This window comes from Gopherus evgoodei, chromosome 1, assembly GCF_007399415.2.
Source record: "Gopherus evgoodei ecotype Sinaloan lineage chromosome 1, rGopEvg1_v1.p, whole genome shotgun sequence".
NCBI lineage: Eukaryota > Metazoa > Chordata > Testudines > Testudinidae > Gopherus > Gopherus evgoodei.
This window is the reverse complement of record NC_044322.1, coordinates 142,617,298-142,637,665: the sequence shown is the minus strand read 5'-3', so window position 1 is coordinate 142,637,665 and position 20,368 is coordinate 142,617,298. Positions and strand designations below refer to the sequence as shown.

Here is a 20,368-nt window from a genome sequence, read left to right as displayed (position 1 = left end):
AATCTCAGGACAATGAGATCTGGGTGTCATGAGGCTATCCCAGTGAGCAAAGTCTTTAAATAAATAAATTCCTAGGTGACGTGCTAAAGAAACAGATATTATATAGTGAAGTATCTCAGTCAAAAAGTAAGATATACACAATCAATTAGTGTTATACAATTTCTATTTTCCAAGTTAAAAAGTAGTGTTTTTTTAACAATGTGGATATGAATATGTTCATTAGACAAGCTTCTAATATGTTTTGAACAAAAATATGTCTTTTCTATTACAAGTGAACTACTACTCCTGGTGCGTTCTCAGCATCTCATAGTATAGTACATAGTGATTCTGTATAATATATATATAGTCCTAAAAATAATATTAGGGTTTGAGTCTGTAGTCTAATATGTATACATGTACCAGACTGAAAGGTAGCTAATGTAATGCTGATTTTTAAAAAGGGCTCCAGAGGAGATCCTGCCAATTACAGGCTAGTGAGACTAATTTCAGTACTGGACAAATTGGAAGAAATTACAGTAAAGAAGAGAATTATCAGACACGGTTTGCTGGGAAAGGGTGAACATGGCTTTTGTAAAGGGAAGTGATGCCTCTCCAATCTGTTAGAATTCTTTGAGGGAATCAACAAGCACGTGGATAAGGGTGATTCCGTTGATATAGTATCCTTGGATTTTCAGAAAGCCTTTGATAAGGACCCTCACCAAAAGCTCTTAAGGAAACTAAATAGTCCTGAGATAAGAAGGAAGGTCCTTTCATGGATCAGTAACTGGTTAAAAGATAGGAAGCAAAGGTTAAGATTAAATGGTCAGTTTTCACAAAGGAGAGAGAGGTAAATAGGGGGATCCCCCAAGGACCTCTACTAGCACCTATACTGTTCAACATATTCATTAATGATCTGAACAAGAGAGTGAAGTGGTAAAGTTGGCCAATGATACAAAATTATTCAAGATAGTTATATCCAAAGCAGACTGTGACGAGTTACAAAGGGATCTCACAGAACTGAGTGACTGGGCAACAAAATGGCAGAGGGAATTCAATGTTGATTAGTGCAAAGTAATGAACATTGGAAAACATAATCTCAGTTATACCAACAAAATGCTGGGGGTCGCCACTCAAGAAAGCAATCTTGCAGTCACCATGGATAGTTCTCTGGAAACTTCCATACAGTGCACAGCAGTAGTCAAAAAGGCTAACGGTATGTTAGGAACTATTAGGAAAGGGATAGAAAATAAAACAGAACATATCAAAATGCCACTATATAAATCCATAGCACACCCATACCTTGAATATTGTTCAGGTCTGGTTGCCCCATCTTTAAAGAAGGATATAGTAGATCTAGAAAAGGTTCAGAGAAGCTCAGCAAAGATGATCAAGTATATGGCATGACTTCCATGTGAGAAGAAACTAAAAAGATTCGGGCTGTTCATCTTAGAAAAAAGATGACTAAGAGGGGGATAGGATAGAGGTCTATAAAATCATGCTTTTTGTGTGGAAGAAGTGAATAATGTTATTTATCCTTTCACACAATACAAAAACCAAGGCTCACTCAATGAAATTAATAGTCAGCAGGTTTAATACAAACAACAAAAAGAACTTTTTCACAGTCAACCTGTGGAACTCATTGCCATGATATGATATGATAGCCAAAAGTATAACTGGGTTCAAGACAGAACTGGACAAGTTCATGGAGGGTAGGTCCATCAATGGCTATTAGCCAGAATGATCAGGGACAGAACCCCATGCTCGGGGCAATTCTAAACCTCTGACTTCCAGAAGCTGAAAGTAGAAAACAGGGGTGGATCATTTCATAATTGCCCTGTTCTGTACAATCCCCTGAAGCTCTGGTACAGGCCACTGTCAGAGACCTGATACTGGGCAAGAGGGATCATGCTTTGACCCAGTATGGTAGCTCTTATGTTCCATGTTCTTTGGGAATACTAGAAACTTGTTAAATCAGCAACTGAATGTATATGGCAGATGAATGTACAAGTTATAGGGTAGAATACATCTGGGGCTGTTCTCTGCAAAGTGATTGTAAAACTGACACTTTCTTACTCAACAAATCTACTGTGATATTTTCTGACTTTAGTGACAAATTGTACTTTTAATGATTTTTACTCCTTTTATCTCAATGTAGTTAACAAAGCTAGAGACTTAACTCGATTCTCTTCCTTCTTGTGAATCAATAGGTTTATTTAATAAATTCTTATTGGTTACTAATGTGCAAATCTATTGAAGGAAATAGGTCTGAATCGCTGTCACTCCAAGCACAATCTGGAGACAATGGAATTTCAGAGGTGCAAGTAAAGGCCTTATGTGGACAGCAGAGCCTTTATTTCTGGTGATGACATAATTAGGGAAAGAACCCTGTTTGACTTTCATATCCTAGGAGGGTAAATATATATGTAGCATGCATGTTGTAGTATCAAGTGAAAGGAATTAAATGTACAGGACTGGCAGTTAGGAAATCATCTTTTTACCTGTAAAGTGAATGCATTTGATATGGAAATCATTAAGACAATAAATGTGGACTGACCACAATGCAGTTTTTAAATAGTAACTTCACAGAATAAAGCTGCACTTTAAGGCAGGACAAATCCCCTTGCAATCATAAGCGGTGAGTGCATAATATATTGCAAAAATTCCACTGCTAGCAAAAATTTAAAAAATCAAACTGTGAAGTTTGACATGTTTTAAGTGTAAAAAGCCCCTGGCCTCAAAAATATTTGAGCTATTTTAGCAATAGAACTGGGGTACAAATGAACTAAAGCCAAATGGCAACAACTTCACCCATAACTATACTGGAATATTAACTGTTTTATTGACATTTCAGATGGCTTTTTCTTTTCATTTGGTTGAGTTACCTCTGAAATTACAAATCAAACTATGAACTGTTTATAAATGTCTTTATAGTCAAAATTAAGTTTGAAAATTGTTCATCTCCCCAATTTTTACACTCAAAATTATCCATTTCTACATTCCAATGAGTCAACTGCATGTACAAACAGATGTATGCACTGAGCATTTTGTGTGTATTGCGCACAGTGGAGACCAGCTGATAATTCATCCCCCATAGGCCGCCAAATGAAATGAAAAGGAAAAGCCAGCTGAAATTGCAATAAAACAGTTAATATTTCAGTACAGTTAAGATAAAAAATGCTTTGACTTTGTTTTTCATATTGGATTGTGCAGTACCACTCATTAGCGCTACTGCTGCCACGTAGGCTTATGGTTGCAGCTAATTGGGCCCATAGCTGCTACGTCTTGTGCAGCTTCTTGTGTGACATCTTCTGAAAATTATGTAATGAGTTAATGTATATATTTGTAGATCATTTGCATATGAGCATAAACTTCAGCTTATGGTCAATACACCCTGTCCCAAGGAGTGGTAGGTTCAGAACACAGAGTTGCTCAAAACTTGCACAAAAATTGATGGGGTACATGGGAGGTTGGTTGGAGAGTTTCCTGAGATATGTAGGTGTGGAAGCCACCTCGTTGAAGTGTATCATGTCAGCAAATGCATCTATTACTCATAAGAGAGTGCAACGGCGTGACTTGACACCATACTGCAGATGATGACACTGCTGCAGCAGCAGGTCTCTTTGGTTTCTGCTGTCTTACATTATTGGTGTCCTTGGTCAGACATGGTGGGAGCAGCTGCAGCAGGAATAATGGGAGAGGCAGAATGTCAGTTCCCATGAGATCACAATGAACTTGAGGTTGCAATCATGTGAGTGTGAACATGGGGATGAAGTCACACAAATGTGATCCATTTCTTGTAATTCATGTGTGACCTGGACTGATGGGAAAATCTGCAGTTTGGTGCAAAGCACAACTGCGAGGGTACAGACAGATCTGGTTTTGAGCTCTCTCTTAAGAGGATCAAGAGAGGTCTAATGTGCATGACCAGGAGAGGTATTAGGGATGACTGCTCGTGTCTGTACTCTGCCATGATATAGTACAATGAGGTGGCCTTATTGTTGCATTAGCCACAATGACTGCTCCCATTTGCACTTCCTAAGCATTTCTTAACCCAGATCCCTAACATTTAACAAATATTTCTTAGAGCCAACATTTTCAGAAGAATTCATTCATTTTGTGTACCTCAGCTTTTGTGGGGCTCAGCTGGTGCCTGACTTTCAGAGTTCCCCTGGACCTGCAGCTTCCAATGATTTCAGACTCATTGTGTGTCAAATTGGATCCCCAAAAATTGAGACAAAATTAGTGAGCTTCTTTTAAAAACGTGGCTGAAAATATGTGTGTTTGTGATCAATCCTTGGCTTGGTGCAGTGGTAGAGAGAGAACATTGGGCAAGTGGTGCCTGAAACAGAACAGGGAAAGTTTAAGGATCTGCACTGCCTTCTACCATTATGTGCTTTGCTCCTGTGAACACCCGAAAACTACAGTGAGTGTGACAGCAAAAAATGACCCAAAGGTGTGTTTCATTAACAGCTGTTGCTTGACACTTGAACTCTGTTTTTAAGAGTTCCAGTGTCTCAGAGGGAATGAAGTTACAGAGTGTATCAAACTATATTTAGGAAGAACAACTGCAAGCTATGGCAGGAATTTGCTTTTACACTTAGCTTCTAAATTGAGTTCCACTCCAGCCCTGAGCAGCTCTCAGTACCATACAGGCACAAAGCACTCTAGCTATTTCAGACACATTTAAAGGATCACAGTCAAGATCTCAGCTGACTGAAGAAGGTGTCTCTTTCAGCATTGAAAAGAAGTATATATACTCACTTGACGGTTTGGAACTTTTCTCATATAAATAAATAAGTAAACTAAGCTGAAAGTGTCATTTGCAAACTTGAAGGATTCTGTGAAGTGTCTGAAGTAGTTATAGTTCTCTGTTTATTTTAACATCTTGTGCTGCATATTAATGTGTTTAGTGCAGATTGTTATTGCTACTGCTTTATAATCTATGGGGATCTTAAAAGATTTCAAACAAAAAGCTGCTTTAATACTTAGTGACATCACAAGCAAAACTATGCAGCAGCATGGATACTGTACCAGAAATATGCTTAATTTTTTCTAAAAATGTGTTACAGTTGGTAAAAAAATTGTTGGGGGGGTAGATATAGGAGAGAGTTAAGTTTTCTTCATTGTAATCATAGCAGCATACAGTAGTGGTGGCAGAGACAATTGTGTTATTGAAAACTTTATGTTGTTATTGTATTTGCCTGCAGAATGTAGTAAGTTTCTGCCTGGCAAAGTGGAAGAAGCCAAGTGCCGGTTTCTCCTTCTCTTCAGTACCAGTTAGGTTTCACAGTGGTGTGTAGTTCCTGTCAAAGTCTTTTATAAGAAAACACACTGCAGCTTTCTGGCCAAAACACCCATGGTGTTTGATTTCATGAGTACAGCAGGAGGTAAGAGGACTGCATTCAGTGTTTGGGGTTTTGGGTTTTTTGTTGGGTTTTTTTTTTTCCCCTGCTGCTTATGTACAGTAGGATTAAGAAAGATGGAAATTATGATAGTGCCTTGTGTATCTCAGCCGTATTTAAAGCAAATTGACTAAGAAATCAGTCAGTCCAGACAGCTGCACATCTTTCTGCATCCCCCTCAGGAATTATTTTTAGCTGAAGGAGAGAAGATAACTTTGTTTTTTAAACTCGTTCCAGAATACTGACTGATTCCTTCCTATCAAATATTCCTGTTCATGAGTGATTTCACTACAAAGTAAAAGAGTTTGCATTGGAAGTCAGGCATTAAACAATTCCAAACTGAAATAAGAGTATCATTGCTTTCAAAGTTTGCCTTTGCATTCAGGCCATAAAAGGTAAAAGGTAAGGTGTGGAGAAGCCAAAGAGGCTTGAGAAGAAGGCTTTGTGTGTGTCAGACAATTTGCCTGGCAAAGGGGGTTTGAAATTCTTAGCTGATACTGAATGTGAACTGTGATTTGTTCGAGTTTGCAAATCTGCTCAAAATGCCAGAAATAATAGAATGTGAGTAACAGCATTTTGTTGAATATCTGTCAGATATACATGGCAAAATTAAAGCATTTATAAAAATATGTATTTATTAATTCATGTCCATCTTTGTGCAGTGAGAAAGATATTACAGTAACATAAGCTTTATTTCTATACATTTGACGGCCAGTAGTTGTGCTAGAGGTGAATTGGGGGGAGGATAGGAGGGGAGGGAATGCAGCCAGAGAAGGTTGTCTATTTTTACTCATCAGTGTGCTGTTGTCCTGATTTCTCTGGCAGTAATGAGGGCAGCATGAACTGGAAGGAAAAAAATCACCTCCTCCAAAAGCAATCCTACACAATTGTATCACACATCTCTCTTTAGGAACCAGTGTCTGATTCCAATCAGTTTCAACACTTCTTAGGGACTCACAACATATTACAAAAACTAAGATGGCTTGGTTTAAAGAAAGACATTCTAAGTAAAGATTTAATCTAATTCCTCACCCACCCTTGTTTAAGTATGGCCAAAGGCTGGTGGAAGTATATCAGCTGTTTCATGTGATGTGGGGGAGTGTGTTGCCATATGCTAGAAGCCTTAACTGTAATTTCATTGCTTCTGTGGTTTAAAGCACTCCCAGAGTATTTTTAAATTTGCATGTGTATTAATTTCCTTTGCCTTTGTTTTCATTTTTAATTGTGATTAGAAAGGGGAAAAAGATCATAGCATAAATGAATTAAGTTTTCTCCTTTTATAAGACATAATAGATCATATCTTTTTAACAGTTTGCGGGTTTTTATAATTCTTGAAATGCATTCACTGAATACAGCATAGGTCCACTTTCCATCAGTCATCTGAGAAAATGATTACTTTCCATGCACAATAGCAACTTTAAAAAAAAAATGAATGCAAGGAGTAAAATCCTGGGAGTTTTGCCATTGACTTCAGTGACAGGATTTCACCACCAAAGTCAGTCTAACAGACAACAAAATGCACATTGAAGTTATTTAAACTGTGTCTGGTTTTAGGTTATCACAGTGAAAAAAGCACCTGGAACTGTACAATTTATAATTTGTATGATGGGTTTTTTTGGTCCCGAAATCCTTACACAGGCCTACTCAAACTGAAAACATAGCCCACAGAAAAGACAGTAAAAAAAAAACAAGGGCAAAATTCAACCCGATGAGGTTGCTTGAGTGAAATTGATGGTAGAATTTGATTCTTGCTTTCTACTCAGTCTTTATTGAGCTCCTTGACTTCAGAGTCAGTAGAACTGAGTAAGTGGTCTGGTGTGAATTCATATATTAAGTCAGTATCAGTATTTCCATGTTTATCTGAAATGGTCTCTATTCTTAATTCCTTCTTAAGCTATTGCTCGAAAACATTCTAAACCTACTTAACATAAATCTTTGAAGGGAAGGTTCTCTGTGACCTGAAGATTTCCAAGGACTTTATAATTTAACCATGTCAATTCCCCCTCCCCCACCAGCCCCGAATCTATACACAAATAGAGTTGAGAGATTTTTTAAGCTTTGGGAGTCAGGTGATGGATACATTTTTATTTGTTAAAAGTGTATTCTCCAGGATTACGTTTTTATTTGCAAAGGCCAGATTCAGGCTCCGGGCTTTTGTAACCTCTATTTCTATTATGAGGCAACAGTAACAGTGCATTGTTTGCCCCAAACTCTTCCTCCTGTTATTTGCTCGTTCTAGGAAGTCCTTAGTGTCTTCAGAATTTCTGATTCCCCTCACTATTATTTTTGTATGTGAAAGCAGTATCACCATTTCTGGCTATGAAAGATTAACCAGGAAAGCTCAGGTGTTCTCACTCCCTCAGGTATTGGAGGGAGTATCTCAGCAACTCTGAAACTGAGACTGAAAGAGTAGACAGGCTGATGAAATGGATGCCTTTCAAGAAGCAGTATGGGTTAAGTTCTAGTTTATCAAGCTCTGCTATCTGAATGTCAGAGCCTGTAACGGTTTCTCATTTTGCTTGCAGGGATAAGGCGCTCTCTTAAGAATGTCAAAACGGCCAGTTTCAAATGTCAGATCTATTCAGGTAAGAGACAGTACTTACATTTCTAATATCAGAAAATAATGAATTTCTACATCAGTTGCTTCACAATCTGCATTTTGTTTGTAATGAACAACACAAGTGTTAGCTAGTGATTATTTTAAAAAGAGTAAAAGTTTAGTCTTGGTAGACATGAAAGCACATAAAAATGTTGACCTGAGGAATTGCTGGTGATCTGAACAGAAAAAAAAATTCACAGATTTGATTTAAAAACAATAGCCCTTCCCAGGATAAATACTGTTTGTTGATGGGTCTGCTAAACACAACAGGATAATCCATGGAATTTCCATATATCAGCCAATCACTATTATAAGCAAATCCCATGTCTGAAAACCCTAGTGGTTTCTTTAGAATTAATACAATTGTAGTAGAAGTATGAGATAAATAGATGGCACAGCTTTTAATGTTTGCATGTTTTCATCTCTTCATTTTTTTTGAACAACAAAATATATAGTTCCAGTATTCAATTTAACTACATTGTTATTCAGCAAGACATTTTATGGGAAAAGCAAAATATAATGGAGTAATCAACCGGAAGACTGTGCCAGGTAGGGGTGTATGCTCATTCTGGTTAATTGTATTTTTTAGAGTTACAAACATTAACTACAGAACAGTACTTCTGAGAAGTAGCTGAACAAAGTATGGTGAAACTTACCCCTTAATTCTTCTCCCACTGAAGTCAGTTGCAGTCTTAAAACAATAAGAGCTATACTTTTTATTTGTTTTTTTTTTTTAATGAAACCAAAGATGATCCTAGAATCTTCTGTCAATTCACTGTCAATTCACAGAGGCTGGTTACTAAATGCTTTCTAGGCCCCAAAGGCTGGCTCTTCCAGCAAGTGCAGGATATCATTCCCAGATGTGCTCATATTAGATTTTAAACTAATAAAAACTTTTAATAGATATTATGAAGATTAATTAGCTAATGGTTGTGCAGCATTTTGAAGCTGCAAGGCCTATGTGTGTTAATTCTGAGTATTATTAACTGTGATTTAACTGAACAAAGCTGACTTTTTTATACGGTTTGAGAGAAGTCTTGGCTTTGAAATCAATGGACTTTTGCCATTGACTTCAGTCAGGGGGTCAGGATTTCACCCTTTATATATTAGATTTCAAAATCATTTGCATTATTAACTCACAGTTTAGGGGATTTATAACTTGGATCTAAGTTTTAATCAACTACTAATCTTAATATGTCATACATAAACAAGTTTTCTTGTTTTAAACACATTTTGAATTAAATTGTTTTTCTTGTTTCTTTACTGAAAGAGTAGGGGTGAATACTTTTGGTCACTTTTAAGATTTTTTCCCCAACTTCAAAACTGAAACTCTAAAAATCTAAATAACTGTTAGTATTTAAAAAAAAAAAGCTTGGGCCCAAAAACACTAAATTTAATACTTTAAGAAAGTCAAAATTATGAAATAGTCTTGAATTACAAATGTTAGAAAAGCAATCATTGCACAAACGTTTTTTACAGCAGTTCTAGGGAATGCTGTTGGAAGGTGCTGCAGTAAGAAAATCTACGCTGCAACTGATGCCTATTACTCTTGCAGCTATCTCAGATCTATAATACAAAGTGTCAGTGACTTTTATACACTATACCTTGTAGTGATTCATGGAGCTTTTGCTACTACATACCAATACAGTAGGTCCTATATCTAGGGAAATGACTATATATATTGTGCTACAGGTATGGAAATTTAAGGATCCATATCGATACACTGACATGAAAGAATGTAACTGAAGCTGTCAATAATCTCTGTGTGAAATGCTGTCTATAGTATTAGCTGATAATACATTCTGTCAGCATTTACTACTTTGGATTTTCCTCTTAGTTAAGTGCTTTTCTGGTTTAAGGTTTTAGTGGAGGTCCTCTGTTCTGTTCAGAGCTCTGAAGACTTTCATATTTTCTCTGTTTTAACACAATTACCTTCAAGTGGCCCTACAGTTTGTTCATCTGTTCTTCTGGATGAGTAGGGGTAACCATGACTCCATTCAGGTCTCACCAATAACATTCCTAAACTGGCCTTCTGGGTTGTTGCAGGGCAGAAGAAGGCACTCAAACTCTCTGGTCTGTATATTTTGTCTCTGCAACACTCCCAACCAGAGAATCAAGTGACTATAAAAAGAAGTTCAGTTCTAGTAGTCCAGATCACTGTATAATAGGCCATCAAGCTGACACATCATACATGTTATCTGTCCATTTATAGTCAGAGAGTAATGTTAGCTATTAGAGAGAGAAGGTGGGTGAGGTAATGTCTTTTACCGGACCAGCTTCTGTTGATGAGAGAGACAAGCTTTCGAGCGACCCAGAGCTCTTCTTCAGGGCTGCAAACATATTGATCTATTATTCATTCTCTTTTCAAAAATCTTTGTTTTAAAGACACGTTTAAACTAGCCTGTAACTTTCTGTCTGAACTCTCGTATAGATAACAGATTAGACCCTGAACTCAGTTGCACTGGCATAACTCCAGAGTACCTCCATTGATTCCAACAGGGAGAAGCACTGGCCATAGAAAGGTCATGGTTAAGGTGGCCAGGGGTTGTGCTGATTTGGCTTCCTCCACTAGTGAAAATCCTTTGGAACGGCTGATGAAATATTAAGATCCCTGACTGGAAAAACCCACAAGAGGAGGGAGCGATAGAAACTCTGCCCACCTCCCAGGTGGATGAATCCCTCCCAGGTCTAAGGCAAAGAGGTAAAATTTGCCATTCCCTTTACCAGCACAGTGAATTTGACCCATGAATGACAATTCAAACACTATTAAGCATAACTGACCAACTGGTGGCCTAACTGCTTAAGGTAATTATAGCAACATACTTTCCAAAGCACATTAGAGGAACAGTGTTGGAAAGCAAGCATGGAATTTGAGACCTCTTCTGCCACAGGCTTCCTGTGTGGCCTCAGGCAAGTCACTTAGACTCTCTTTGCCTCAGATCCCCATTTTATGGATGGAGAACTGAGGCAAAGAGCACTTGCCTTCCTCACAGGGTACTGTGAAGTTAAATACATTAAAGACTGTAAGATGCTGAGATGATCCTGGGGGCTATATGGGTATTTCTACAATGTAATTAGACACCCATAACTGATTTGTGCCAGCTGACTCGGGCTCGCGGAGCTCAGGCTAAGCTGCTGTTTAATTGCAGTGTAGCATTTGGGCTGGGGTTGCAGCCTGAGCTCTGGGACCCTCCCACCTTGCAGAGTTATAGAGCCCAGGCTCCAGTCCGAGCCCGAATGTCTACAGAGCAAGTAAACAGCCCCTTAGCCTGAGCCCTATGAGCTTGAGTCAGCTAGCATGGACCAGCCACAGGATTTTAATTGCAGTGTAGTCATACTCTATCAGTACCTCAGATAGACATAGAACTTGCTCTCATTGCAGCCAGTGTAGGGGTTTTTTGCCATTGATTTTATTTACAGTAGAATTGAACCTACTAGTGAACTTCCCTGACACTCCAACCTATTTGAACCCAGAAAGGTGCTTGGGGCAACGGATCTAATTACTTCATGCGCTAATTAAACTGGATCCACACTACAGTAGGCATTTTACTACAAATACTATTGTGCTTTCATCACTCAACTTTTATGAAGTCTGTAGATCTGCTTCTGACACAAGTTGACAAATCCATCAGCTATCAAGCAGATATCCTTCCTACTAGCTGTGGCTCAATCCAGGATTTTTAGGATGTCCAGCAGCTTTTCTTCTTATTCTTCTTCCTTTATGCTGCTTTTCCTTGTGAGGGTCACAGTGGCAGCATGGAGAGTAGGGAGGATCAGACCTTCTTTTCCTCCGCAACAGATTCCAGCTCCTCCTGGGGGATTCTCCAGCATTCCCAGGCCAGCCGGCAGATATAATCCCTCCAGTGTGTCCTGGGTCAGCCTTGGGGCCTCCGCCCAGTGGGGCGTGCTCAGTAGAATTCCAACAAAAGGCTCCCAGGGGGCATCCTTATCAGGTGCCAAAACCACCACAATTGGCTCCTCTTGACCTGGAGAAGCAGTGGCTCTACTCCAAGGTGCTTCCAAATAGCGAAGCTCCTCACCTTCTCTCGGAGACTAAGCCCAGCCACCCTGCGGGGAAACTTCATTTCCACCGCTTGTATCTGCAGTCTCGTCCTTTTGGTCATCACCCAAAGATCATGACCATAGGTGAGGATGGGGATGTAGAGTGACCTGTAAATCGAGAGCTTAGTCTGAGAACTCAGCTCCCACTTCACCAACATGGATGGGTACAGTGCCCACCTCACTGCCGCCACTGCACCAATCCCCTGGCCAGTCTCCTGCTCCTGCTTGCCATCACTCATGAACAAGACGCCTTGATACTTGAACTCATCCACTAAGGGCATGTTCTCCCCCCTCACCAGGAGAGAGCAGTCTACTTTCTTCCAGAGAGGACCATGACCACTGATTTGGAGGTGCTGATTCTCATCCCAGCTGCTTCACACTCCGCAGAGAAACGTTCGAGTACACGTCAGAAATCGCAGTCTGAAGAAGTAAGAAGGACAACACCATCTGCAAACAGCAAAAATGCCACCTCTGAGTCCCCATACTGGGTGCACTCCACAGCTTGACTGAGCCTTGATATCCTGTCCATGAAAATCCAGCGGCTTTTTGACCAAGTTAATTAAAAAACTGAAAAACCAGTCATCTTTAAGCACTGTATGAATCTACTCCATCTCCTTGTAATAGCATTCCGTTGGTGTATGTTCAGCCTCGATCAAATTTGTGGGTAACACCAAAATTGGAAGGGTAGCAAATGTACAGGTGAACAAAATCAAACTGCAAAGCAACCCAGGGAACTTAAAGCGGTTGGGCTGCAGGCAATACAGGGAACTAACTACTGATAAATATATTAATACTATATGCACGGGGGAGGAAATAAGTAGCACAGCTTGAACAGGATGGTGGGTGTGGGAAACGTCCAAGCTGCCATACTATGATTATTTCCATTTTGTCTCTTTAGTACCATCTTAATATTAAGTTTTTGTGTAACTAATCGCTATAGTTGCCACAGGCAAGGAGCAAGATCAGGAGCTGAAAGCTGGGTGGAGAGGGCCGGCAAGAGGATCTTTATCTTTATAAGTGGCCCATACTATGAAAGGGTATAAGAGCCATCACTCCAGCACCAACTATGTAAAAACACTGCAGTGGCTACAAATATACATACATACAGAGAAATTCACTAAGGTGATCCATTTTTTTTGCAATTGCATCTTTGTCTGTAATTTCATTGCATTTAGACTTTTTTTTTTGGTGTGGTGAATCCATCATGGTTTCCTTCTGACAGGCTAATATCAACATCCCAATGGGAGCATTTCGACCTGGAGCAGGGCATCCTCCCAAAAGAAAAGAATTTACACCTGAAGTGGAGGAGGTAAGAAAAAGAATATTTAAACTTAATGCAGGAGAATCTCTGCAGTTTATGTGCTATGCAAGCCACTTTATCTAGGCTACAGTACAAAATGCCAATCCTAGTTATCACAGGCATCCGTACGCCAATCCAAATTGGAAATCAACAACTGACTATTGAATACAGTTGATATACCTGGTGTTATTTTTGAAGCCAAAACATACATGGTAATATAAACAAATACTGGGGTATGGCGCTTCGTTAAGAGAATGGGATCAGCAGTGACGGGTGAGGGGAAGGCAGTGATGGGAAAGCAAGCCAGCACTTTGGGGAGTGTACATTGCACTGTGTATAGCTCTAGCATCGTTTACTCCTGACTGGGGCAATGGGGAGACCCAAAGGGGGATTATGACATCCCAGGCTACTCCAGGGACACCGATGATCTATCCCTAAAAGGGAAAATTTAGGATATTTTTGGACAAATTATCAGCTTTTTCCTCCAGCTACTATAGACACTTCAGACTTGTAATTTTCTTACTTAAGGTTAATTCTTTCCTCCCCTCTTATCAGTTTCATTGTTAATCAAAACAGAAGAGGTTATTTTTGCTAAATTTTCTTATATACTTTGCAGTAATGATGCTCTGTTTATAAAGTCATTTTGGAGGGAAAAAACTGATCTAACTTATTTTTGAATTAGGCATTTTGGAAAGAAAATGTATAAAGTGACCTTGCAAGCACAGATGTTTTTCTCTTCCAAAAAAAAATTAAAATATATTTTCTATTTAGTAATTACATTTTGAAGGAATGCAAAAGATGTTAAAAAGAAACTAATAAAGCATGCACGAGGGTTGGTAGTATTTGAGAAATAAGATAAATGGCTAACACAGTTTGATTTAGTTGGATGATTGAATTATAGCTTTGCTCTTCAGTTATGTGTATATTATATATGAAACAGGAACTATAGAATTAAAGTTTTTGGTCTGATCCTGTAGCCTTTACTTCCCCAAACCAATGGGATTATTCACATGAGTAAAGGCTGCTGAATTAGTCCTTGTAGTAGCAATGGAACATAAATGTTCCCAGTGGATTTGTTTTTCCTGTTTATTTAGCTTTTGTAGTACAATCCATGGTTCTATCTTAAAGGCCATTAGAGACAAATCTATCTTTTTCTTAACAGTTATGAACATTATGGGCTATATTTTGAGAACCTGTTAAGGAAGATATTTGTCACATTCAATGGGTTGAAATCCTTGTAGGTTTTGTATGTGAAAAAAATTGAGTGAAAGAGCATGTAGCAAGCAAATTGAGTGGGAGGACACGGGAATTTCAAAAAAGGACACTGTCTCTTCACCTAGATATTTGCTTCCAAAGTCTTAGCACCACCAGGCATCTTATTGACTCTTTAGACTTCCTTTGATAAAGTTAGAGACCAAATTCTAATCTCAGCTGCAAAGTGCACATTGCACACATAGTGGGGAATAATTTGAGGTAAGTAAAAAGAACGAGGAGTACTTGTGGCACCTTAGAGACTAACAAATTTATCTGAGCATAAGCTTTCATGGGCTAAAACCCACTTCATCATATGCATGCAGTGGAAAATACCGTAGGAAGATATATATATACAAAGGACATGAAAAAATGGGTGTTTCCATATTAATTATAATGAGAGTAATCAGTTAAGGTGGGCTATTATCAGCAGGAGAAAAAAAAACTTTTGTAGTGATAATCAGGATGGCCCATTTCCAACAGTTGACAAGAAGGTGTGAGTAACAGTAGGGGAAAAAATTAGCATGGGGAAATAGGTTTTACTTTGTGAAATGACCCATCCACTCCCAGTCTTTATTCAAGCCTAATTTAATGGTGTCCAGTTTGCAAATTAATTCCAATTCTGCAGTTTCTCATTGGAGTCTGTTTTTTAAGTTTTTTGTTGGAGTATTGCGACTTTGAGGTCTGTAATCAACTGATCAGGGAGGTTGAAGTGTTTTCCGACTGGGTTTTGAATGTTATAATTCTTGACATCTGATTTGTGTCCATTTATTCTTTCACGTAGAGACTGTCCGGTATGCCCAATGTACATGGCAGAGGGGCATTGCTGGCACATGATGTCATATATCACATTGGTAGAGTGCGGGTGAACGAGCCTCTGATAGTGTGGCTGATGTGATTAGGTCCTATGATGGTGTCCCCTGAATAGATATGCAGACAGAGCGGGCAATGGGCTTTGTTGCAAGGATAGGTTCCTGGGTTAGTGTTTTTGTTGTGTGGTGTGTGGTTGCTGGTGAGTATTTGCTTCAGGTTGGGGGGCTGTCTGTAAGGGAGCCTGGCCTGTCTCCCAAGATCTGTGAGAATGAGGGTCATCCTTCAGGATAGGTTGTAGATCCTTGATGGCACACATCTGAGGTTAAAAAGTAACCCTAAAAATAATGTATAGACTGGAACATCTCCAAAACATGTCCAAATCTTACACGGTCCCAAAGACCAAAATGATTGCTGCCTTAGTCAGTTACAACACAGCACTACAAAATAGAACTGTGTTGTAACTGATTTGGGCAGCAATCATTTTTAAACAGGTCCCCTACAGATTTGGAATTGTAGTTCATCCTGGCCCTTATTCTTTTCTGCTTATTCAAGTTATCAGGCAATGAAACTGTGCAAGAAAACAATACAGTCTGGTAACCATCTGTGACTGCTGAGACCTTCTGCTGCCTCCCTTCCTCTCCTTCTCCATTAATTTACTTATTCTATTTGCCTTAATCCCAGATTGTGAGGTCACCTGGACACTGTTCAGTGCCTAGTACAATGTGGTCCTGATTCCTGATTGTGGTCCTTACACATTACCACAACAGAAAAAATATATAATGGTAATAATAAATATGAAGAAAACCAACACATATTCTTACTGTAGTACAGTATACTTTGTATGGTGCTTAAATGAAGTCAGAATTAGAGTTGGATTTATACTGTGATCAATTTTTTGTGATATTCACTCTAGTTTGTTATGTTTATGCCCCAGGAGCATTCTGTTTCCCAAAGAGTAGTAGATTTACTTGTACTAGCTCTCACATTTGCAGTAAGTATGCACAAGTATTTCTATGAGAAATGATATATTTTAACAGGAATAGAATACCGGAATAAACCTTTCACCAATACTCTGGCTCTTAGGCAATGAAACAAGACAGACAAACATTTGATTGCATCATTAGTAACATGCATGCACATGTAAGTTATTTTGCATTAATTAGATAATACAAAATTAAATACAAATTTTTCAAGCCAATCAAATGTATAGTAGCCTAATTTTCCTCACAAAAAGCCCTTGTGGCCCAGAAAGGAAGAAGTTAAAATGTTTCTACAATTCTCTGTTGATCTGCTGCTTCTTCCTGAGAAATTGAAGCCATAGTAGATTCACTCTTCCTCCTGGAAAAACAATGAGGAGTCCTCATGGCACCTTAGAGACTAGCAAATTTATTTGGGCATAAGCTTTTGTGGGATATAACCCACTTCATCAGATGCATGGAGTGGAAAATACAGTAAGCAGGGATAAATATACAGCATACGAGAAGATGGAAGTTGCCTTACCAAGTGGGAGGGGTCAGTGCTAATGAGGCCAAATCAATTAGGGTGGATGTAGCTCATTCCCAACAGTTGACAAGAAGGCGTGAATATCAACAGAGGGAAAATTACTTTTTGTAGTGCTAACAATGCCAATTCAATCAAAGTGGATGTGGCCCTTTCTCAACAGTCAGGGCCGGTTCCAGGCACCAGCAAAGCAAGAAGGTGTTTGGGGTGGCCAATGGAGAGGGGCGGCACGTCCGGCTCTTCCGCGGCAATTTGGCGGCAGGTCCCTCACTCCCTCTCAGAGCAAAGGACCAGCCGCGGAATTGCTGCCAAAGACTGAAGTGGCAGCAGTAGAGCTGATCGCGATCGCAGCCTTTTTTTTTTCTTTTTCCTGCTTGGGGCGGAGCAAGCCCTGCCAACAGTTGACAAGAAGGTCTGAGTATCAACAGAGGGGAAATTATTTTTTGTAGTGACCCAGCCACTTCCAGTCTTTATTCAGGCCTAATTTGATGGTGTCAAGTTTGCAAATTAATTCCAATTCTGCAGTTTATCATTGAAGTCTGTTTTTGAAGTTTTTTTGTTGAAGAATGGTGACTTTTAAGTCTGTTATTGCGTGTCCAGGGAGACTGAAGTGCTCTCCTACTGGTTTTTGAATGTTACAATTCTTGACATCTGATTTGTGTCCATTTATTCTTTTGCGTAGATACTGTCTGGTTTGGCCAATGTACACAGCAGGGGGCATTGCTGGCACATGATGGCATATATCACATTGCTAGATGTGCAGGTGAACGAGCCCTTGATGGTGTGGCTGATGTGGCTGCAGGCAGCCATTTAGGCGCTACCATTTAGGCGACCTAGGCAATGGCCTAGGGCGCCAGAATTTTGGGGGGGTGCTATTTTGCCAGGGGGGCGGCATGCGGGTCCGGTGGACCTACCGCAGTCATGCCAGCGGACGGTCTGCTGCTGGAAAGGCTCTGGTGGAGCTGCCGCAGTCATTTCAGCGGACGGTGCACTGGTCTAAAGGCTCCAGCAAACCTACCGCAGTCATGCCTGCGGCAGGTCCACCAGAGCCTTTAGATCAGCAGACCGCCCGCCGGCATCACTGCGGCAGCTCCACCGGAGCCTTTCCGGCAGCAGACCATCCGCCGGCATGACTGCGGTAGGTCCACCGGACCTGCGGGGGGCAGCAAAATGACCGTTCGCCTAAGACGTCAGAAACCCTGGCGCCGCTCCTGGCTGCAGGGCCAGTGTTACCATTAAGGCGAACTAGGCGGTTGCCTAGGGCGCCAAGATTTGAGGGCACCAAAAAGCGGTGCCCCCAATTTTTTTTACAGCAGTTCCTCCCTGAGCACGTGGTCGCTGCTCCACTTCTCCTGCCTCCCAGGCTTGCAGTGCCAATCAGCTGTTTGACGCCGCAAGTGTGGGAGGAGAATTAGAGCGGGGAAGTGTGCAGTGGAGCACAGGTGAGTTGGGGTGGGAGGTGCTGCACGGCTCCCAAGGGGGAGCCTCAGGACAGAGGGGGAGCTGCCGCAGGAATGGGGGCACCTCAGGGTGGAGGAGGGGGTGGGGAGCTGCTGCAGGGCTGGAGGAGGGGGCGCAAGGTGGAAGTTTTGTCTAGGGCGCGAAACTTCCTTGCACCAGCCCTGTGTGGCTGGGTCCTATGATGGTATCCCTTGAATAGATATGCGGACAGAGTTGGCAACAGGGTTTGTTGAAGGGGTTGGTTCCTGGGTTAGTGTTTTTGTTGTGTGTGGTGTGTGGTTGCTGGTGAGTATTTGCTTCAGGTTGCGGGGCAGTCTGTAAGCGAGGACTGGCCTGTCCCCCAAGGTCTGTGAGAGTGAGGGATTGTCCTTCAGGATAGGTTGTAGATCCTTCATGATGCTCTGGAGAGGTTTTAGTTGGGGGCTGTAGTTGATGGCTAGTGACGTTCTGCTACTTTCTTTGTTGGCCCTGTCCTATACTAGGTGAGTTCTGGGTACTCTTCTGGCTCTGTCAGTCTGTTTCTTCACTTCAAGACTAACACAGCTACCCTTCTGAAACCTCTTCCTCCTGGAGCTATATTTGGTCCATCAATGACTAGAAATAATACTATATGACTTACAGAACCAATCACAACCAACCAGTTTTGAATTTTTAATATCAGGTATCAAATATCAAGAGCAAAGTCAATCCACAGAGAAAAAAATCTCACTGAACAAACAAACAAAAAAGAATGTCACCTAAATCCACCAAATACATTAGTTTAAGGAAATCATGATCCCTTAGCAGATATTCCTTGACTTAAAAAAGATAGGATAAATTAATCAAGTTATTTGCTTTAAAACTATTCATTCAGCTCCAACCACTATTGATTGATATTGTAATCATATAGAACAATGTGTCTCAAACTGGGGGCCTCGACCCAAAAGGGGGTCACAAGCCTATTGCAGGAGGGTCACGGTATTGTCATCCTTACTTCTGCGCTGCCTTCAGAGCTGGGCCGCCAGAAAGGGTGGCTGTTAACTGGGCACCCAGTTCTGAAGACAATGCAGCCGCCAGCAGCAGTACAGAAGTAAGTGGCAATACCGTATCATGCCACCCTTACTTCTGTGCTGCTGCTGGCAGCGGCACTGCCTTCAGACCTGGACACCAGGCTCTGAAGGCAGCGCTGCTGCCAGCAGCACCACAGACGTAATGGTGGTATGGTATGGGGGGTGTTGTTACTTTTGTGAGGTCACCAGAGCCTGAAATATTTTCAAAGGGGGTTCCAGCAAAACAAGTCTGAGAACTCCTGATATAGAACCTAGGCTGAAAAAAACTTAACCTCCTTGCTGAAAAACTACCTACCCACACATAAGGTCAATCGAGATGAGATGTCCCAGTTGTAGACTGTAGGCACTGCCACAGTATAAATGTTAAACCACTACTATTAATAATAATAATAATAAATGGCCCTTTCCAGTCTTAATGCCAAGGAAACAGTAGGAATTAGGGATGGGGGGTTGAGAGGGGAAGAATTACGCTGTCTTCAGTAACAGCATTGCACAGATGGCACCTGGCTTGACATCTCCTTCTCACAGAGAGAAGCTGTCACCATCTGTCTTGTAGTTGTATTAAGACTAGCTTGATTGAAACCTAAATCCAAGAAAGACAGAGTGATGTAACTGGACAGAGGGAAAGATTCTGAAGACTTGGCCAAAACCATGACTTCATCATCTTTTGAGGTCATCTACCTACCAATTGATACAACAAGGTAATACACAGTTCTGGGCTTGTTCTGAATGTTTCACTACTTCTGGACATCTGAATTAAAGTTGGGTGCAAAACAGGGTTTTTTGTTCGTTGGCAATTTAGAAAAGAAAAAAATGAGTTTGGATCAAACAAAGCATTTCATTTAAAAAAATGAAATGTTTCCTTGTGATTTTGAGCATTTTTAAATAACTTTGAATTTTTAAAAATAAAATTAAAGGAAATTTTGAAAGGAAAAGTTGTTTCAGACTGAAA

The 20,368-nt window shown here is 40.4% G+C and overlaps 1 protein-coding gene across 5 annotated transcripts in view; it reads left to right on the top strand.

The window, feature by feature from the left end:
* The window catches only part of SMPX (small muscle protein X-linked), an 82,844-nt gene that overhangs the window by 11,730 nt on the left and 50,746 nt on the right, over positions 1-20,368 (top strand). Inside the window, exons 1-3 of one of the 5 annotated variants that reach the window (XM_030574780.1) lie at positions 4,625-4,746; positions 7,907-7,966; positions 13,265-13,351. In XM_030574780.1, the coding sequence (XP_030430640.1) occupies positions 7,928-7,966; positions 13,265-13,351 (126 nt within the window). In that variant the 5' untranslated portion in view covers positions 4,625-4,746; positions 7,907-7,927. Of the gene's footprint in view, positions 1-4,624; positions 4,747-5,227; positions 5,367-5,646; positions 5,784-7,906; positions 7,967-13,264; positions 13,352-20,368 lie in introns of those variants that run through there. The other 4 variants (XM_030574790.1, XM_030574801.1, XM_030574811.1 and 1 more) reach the window with 4 other exon arrangements.